The 6,000-nt window shown below is 47.5% G+C and overlaps 1 protein-coding gene across 2 annotated transcripts in view; it reads left to right on the top strand.

Annotated features, from left to right (window-relative positions):
- LOC135373835 (uncharacterized) overlaps positions 1-5,163 on the top strand; it is a 68,702-nt gene extending 63,539 nt beyond the window's left edge. For both annotated transcript variants that reach the window (XM_064606893.1, XM_064606894.1), the window contains one exon: positions 5,008-5,163. In XM_064606893.1, the coding sequence (XP_064462963.1) occupies positions 5,008-5,079 (72 nt within the window). In that variant the 3' untranslated portion in view covers positions 5,080-5,163. The remainder of the gene's footprint in view (positions 1-5,007) is intronic.
- The last annotated feature ends 837 nt before the right edge of the window (positions 5,164-6,000 follow it).

The following is a 6,000-nucleotide window of genomic DNA, read 5'->3' on the forward strand; positions in this document are numbered from 1 at the left end:
TTTCTCGGTGCGACGTCTTCTGCAACGAATAAAGTGAGCCCCTGCGAAAGAACGATGAGCGCAGGTAATCCAGAAAGCACGCGCAAGGCTCTGTTCCGCACACCTTTCAGAAAACCCGTCTCCACGTGCAAAGAGCGCATCGGTGAACGAGAGGACGTCGTGAAGTATCACGGGTTCTGGCACATGACCAGTGACGTCCAACGGCTCAGCTCAAGCATGTATAGACGACCGGCAACCCTACGTCATTGATTACGTAGGGCTGCCGCGCAAAGCATGTTGGTGGTCACTGACAGCTGTAGCAGCCTGTCAGCCGACGCGTTTTTCCCGCTTCTTGCCCACCACAGTAAAAGATAAACTCGAACCAGTCGTCTTGTGACGTCACGTGTTTGAAAGCAGAGGGTCGTCTGTAAATGGCACGGGAGCCGAGAAGAAGAAGAAAAAAAAGAAATAAATAACCGAGCAATTTCTACTCACGCGAGGCGCATGTCTCTCGTCCGCGACTGCTGTCTCGGACTGTCTATTCTAAATTGTATCTCATTGCGCAGTGACAATAGACGACCTGCATCCGTACGTCATCGACTGCGTTTCGCCGCCGCGCACAGCGTGCTGGTGGACACCTATAAAACTTATCAGACTTTTCTACCTATCAGCAGACGCGTTTTTCCCGCTTCTTGCCCACCACTGGAAAATATAACCTCGAACCTGTCTTCTTGTCACGCCACGTGTTTGAAAGTAGAGGGTCGTCTATAAACGGCACGGGAGCCGAGAAGGAAACATGAAATGAAAAATGCACCGAACAGTATCTACGTCACGCGACTGCTCTCTCCGACTGTCTATTGTAAATTCTATTTTATTGCGCAGTGACAATACACGACCTGCCTCCGTACGTCATCGATTGCGTTTCGCCGCCGCGCAAAGCATGCTGGTGGGCCCGTATCCAACTTATCAGCCTTTTCGGCCTTCCAGGAGAGGCGTTTTTCCCGCTTCTTGCCCACCACAGCAAAAGATAACCTCGAACCAGTCTTCTTGTGACGTCACGTGTTTGAAAGCAGAGGGTCGTCTATAAACGGCACGCGAGCCGAGAAAAAGAAAAGGAAAGCAAAAGCACCAAACAGTTTCTACGTCACGCGAGGCTCGTGTCTATCGTCAGCGACTGCTCTCTCCGACTGTCTATTGTAAATTTTATTTTATTGCGCAGTTACAATAGACGACCTGCACCCGTACGTCATCGATTGCGTTTCGCCGCCGTGCAAAGCATGATTGCGGGCACCTATAAAACCCATCAGCCTTTTCGACATATCAGCAGACGCGTTTTTCCCGCTTCGTGCCCACCAAAGCAAAATATAACCTCGAACCAGTCTGATCGTGACGTCACTTGCTTGTAAACAGAGGGCCGTCTATACAGCGCGGAGCGAAAATATTTTACTCGGTGACTCCTGACGGACAGCTTCGCAAGATGAAGCACGATTTCCAGCCATGTTGAATGTCACTTCCATGCTCCTATAAATTGCTGATGAAATACGGCGACACCATGCCCAGTCGTCTATGCCGTTTGGGATGAGTAACAGTGAAATATGTACCTAATTCCCCCTCAAGTCGGTACCAGGCCCCTAATGACGGGCGGCAATCCCTCATGAAAATCTGCAGAAGGGACAGCTAATTCAGGACATGCAGCCACGCAATGCGTGTAGATTAAAGACAGACAGAAGACAAAAGACCCAAAGAAGGGAGAAAAAAGCGTGGATGAGACTGGCATCGATGTGATCCGTTGGACTGCATTCATTGCACGGGTATGAAATATTCGGATGGGACATGTATTGCGTACGTTGGCTTCGTAATAGAGATTACCTTACCCTCAAAAGAAGCAGCGTGTCTATTCTCAAAGGAACCTGGTGCTATACACACAGCTTACAAATTATGTTACGTTTACACAAGAGCAGAATATGTGGTACCACCTGACCAATGGGAAAGGTTACAACTTTGTTCCCAATGTGTAAGGCACCGCCAGTGCGCCAGGATAGGCAATGTCTAAAGGAGCCGGGAGTGTCATATCTGCGCTGCCGTCACTCATAACTAATGTATGTAAAGATAATTATGCAGATGGCTACCTCATGAACAGAGCTGTTCAAAGGGCGCATTTGCCGAGGTCTTGTCAACATCCCCGATTCAATGCTTGTGCGAACCAAAGGAACGGGTGGCAGTACAATCCTCATAGACCCACGTAACACCTCCACCGGACCGATCGACTTTTCATTTCGCAGCTATCGGACCCGAAAACTTATATCGTGCATCACTATTACCAGAAATGATGTGCATATTTGGTATTGGATCCGGCTAATGTCTGTATATGTAAAACGGGAAGTGGCACAGCATACGTGAAGGGTGTCATATAAGTGCAGCTTCGGGAAATGGCACCTACACTCTTAAAAATGAACTTCACCACATAGCACGCTCCTAGCCAACCATCATCCCGAATGACAACGTTCTCGCCCCTGATTTGCTTAAAACGGGAGGAGTAGGCTATTTTGTGCCCATTATGCACGGCACAAAATAGGCTCCTCCTCCTGTTTTCAACAAATCTAGGGCGAGAACGTTGTCATTCAGGATGATGGTTGGCTAGGAGCGTGCTATGTGGTGAAGTTCATTTTTAAGAGTGTACTTGCTGCTTTCCTTTAATCTGTTTGTAGATGTAATTATCAACACCTTGCGCAGTAACCTTAATACAAGTATACGGAGAGGAGAAGATAGGGAAATAGATCATGTGATTAGACGCAACCTGTCCAGCAGTTGGCTCCTCCTCCGAAGAGATCCAATTGCAATCGCTGCTGTTGTAGCATCGCTCCCGGGATTTCTCTAGGTCTTGCAGCCCAGCCGTCGAGGCTTACAGTACTGACGCAAGCAGCGTGGAAGCTCGACGGGCGTTTCATGTCATTAATATTTCACGAGAATGTGTTCTGGAATACGTTGTTGCAATCTTCCAGGAACACACAGAAGGGACTTGGGCACTAACGGGGGGAGGAGGAGAACAACAGAACCGGCATATATGAAACAAGTTACAGAGGCACCAAATCCAGGCCAGCGACAGAGCTCTTTATTTGAGCTGGCCTGTCGCCACGAGAGCGGTTCGCCCTGTCGATTGTGGTCCGGAGCAATATCTTCCCTAAGTTCGTGTCCCAAGGCGGCTCGATATAGCGCGATTACATACACACGCAACACCATCTTCGCTGCTGTAACGGGTGACGAGAATCTGGTACGCATTCTTCACGTGCCATGACACGGTGACATGTGAACCGGCAGCCGCCGTCGCCGGTGCCACATTTTCTCTGACGTGAATCTTCGAAATGGCCAATCTTCATCGCAGGCTTCTTTTCTCGTTTGTTCGCTTCATGTCGCACCAAGAGAGGAGGAGGGTTTCCCGCGATGCGACGTACGGAAGAGGATCTTCACGTAATTGACCCCTTAACAACTGTCGCCTAAAAAGAATAAAATTGGCGGTCAACGACTCGAGCACCTGCTCTTCATTGAAAGTGGGAACTAATGAATCATATAGATCGAGTGTGCTAGGCATTCCACGCAGGCACCAGGCGGATGCATCATACGAGCTGAGGGGACAGTATGTGTGACGTACCTTGACTAAGTTTAAAATCCGGAAACAAGTTGATCGTTCAAGCCTCTAAAATGAACTGTGCTGCGCTAACGAATGAGACGCACCAGAACGAAGAAGGCCACGCGAGGGTTATCAGTGGTGTCATTGGGGATGGAGAAATGGTGGGAGACCAGGGTAATTTGATGGGATCTGACACCGGAAGTATTATGTAACTGCACCAAACGCTTACCGCGCCGATGTCTACGTAAAAGTTCATGGAGCCCAACGCTCAGTCTCACCGACGTACAGTAGTCTGAGGCAAATTCAATAGACCAACCTGGCAGTTTTACATGTGTGACAGCCGGTCGTATGTATATTGCTGCCATGAAGGCGAACAACTGGTTGAGCGGCCGACGCCACACAGCAGGGCGTGAGGTACGGGGAGGTACCTAGTTCATAAACTCGGGAAGCAGGGGAATTCGAAACTGTTAACTATACAGATAAAATAAGACAAACCCCAGTGCCGAGGGTATGCGAAAGGGCGTACGGAACAGAGGTCGAAGTTCAATCCACTGTGCCTTTTTCTGTATGTTGACGTTACATTGTTTCTGATAAGCGGCTGCGGTTCTACAGTGGTTACAGGGGAGGAATCGATTGCAGGATGTTTATAAGAAGAGGGAAATAGGTCGGGACACCACTTAGGGATAATACATAAATGCATATAGTCCCTGGAAATGTCCGACAAGCAGTGCAATAGAAAATGCGGAAAATCAATTTGTGCAGGGATAGGAATTTATTTTATTTATTTATTTATGGTAGCACCTCAAGGCGCCCCGTTGGATCTAGATTGAACCGCGACCGAGATCTTTCCGTTGAACATCTTGTCCGTGCTGTAAGATGTCATCCGCTGGTGTTGAGGAACAAATCTGAAGGGCATTGACTGAACGGACCCGTCCCCCGTAATTAAAACTATAATTCCATTCAGAGTATTATACCAGTGTGATGTGAAGATGGGATCCCTGACGGGAAATAAGGGTGGTCTCGGTTTATGCACCGGCCTCGGTGGCTCAGTCGGTAGCGTGTTCGCCTTCTGATCGTGAGATCGAACCCGACTAAAGACGCCAGCAAGTTGTTGGTACGTTACGTAACGTACGTTGGTACGTTACGTAACGTACGAGGTACGTTAAATAAGGGTGCCGTGTGATGAGCTTTCGTCGCACGTTAAAGAACCCTCAGGTGGGCAAAAGCAATCCACAGACCGACCGCTTTGGCGTCGCTCATGATATCGGTTGCCTCGCGACGTACACACCCAATTATTATCGGTTTATGCAGTGGAACTTTGGCTTCCCTGAATTACTTGAGGAACATGTGTGTTTTTTTACACATATTCTGCAATATATGGATGTATCTTGCTATTTCAGGACCCCGCAACGGCACGTACTGGCGGATGTCGTGGAGGTTATTGCCATAAGTTCTATAGCTGGGATGTCTGAAGATATCAAGATAGAAATCGAGAAATATCTGGTTGTTTTGCTTGTCAATGCCTCTGTTGGATCGATAAAACCTATTTGCATGTTTGTGCTCGCTTTACTTGGGCTCTTCGGCAGTAGTATTGTAATTTTTTGTTTTTATTGTTAATTTTGGGGGGGGGGGTTCTTAGAAGGATTTCGCTTAGGGGTTCTCACAGAACTTTTAAGAAACCCCTCCAAGATTTTCCGAGGAGTCTCAATATTTCAAAGTATTTCATAGGAAGTAGCAAAGGGTAAATTTTTGAAAAGCTTAATTCCTTTCACTCTTTATTGGTGCCATTGAGAGAGATCCGCATATGCAGTACAGACGAGCCCAGTGTTTTTGACGATGGAATGTCAGATATGGCTTTTCTTTGACGCACGTTTGGTAGGCGTCTGGATGACAATAATCTGGCTGCTTAGCAGGAAAGTGACCCCATTGAGTTTAAATGGAGAAACATGACAAAGCAAGCATATGTGTCGCAACATACTGGTAAGAGGGCTCATTCAGAGAAGTAGAAAAAGTCTAAAAGCCATGCCTGGATCGGTATTTCACACATACACTCATTCTCCCCTACTGGTGTTTGCGATTAGTTTGACTTCTTTTACCAAAACGCTATGACAGCACCACACAGAGTATGTATATATTAAATGACTAATTACCCAGCATTCATTATTTATTTTTTTAATGAGCAACTTTCGGGCAAAAGTTACATATGACAGCGGGACACTGAGTCTGAAGACAGAAAGGACAATGAAGCAACGGCTCAAAATCAGGAGATTACCTCATTGAGGTCTGAACGCACACGCCGGACAAACTCCTGCAGCGCCCTTGAAGTGGATATCGAAGGTTGGCTGACACATCCTAATGTGGTTACAATGGCAACAGCCTGTCTGAGGACTCGC

The sequence above is a fragment of the Ornithodoros turicata genome, unplaced genomic scaffold (assembly GCF_037126465.1).
Source record: "Ornithodoros turicata isolate Travis unplaced genomic scaffold, ASM3712646v1 Chromosome33, whole genome shotgun sequence".
Lineage (NCBI taxonomy): Eukaryota > Metazoa > Arthropoda > Arachnida > Ixodida > Argasidae > Ornithodoros > Ornithodoros turicata.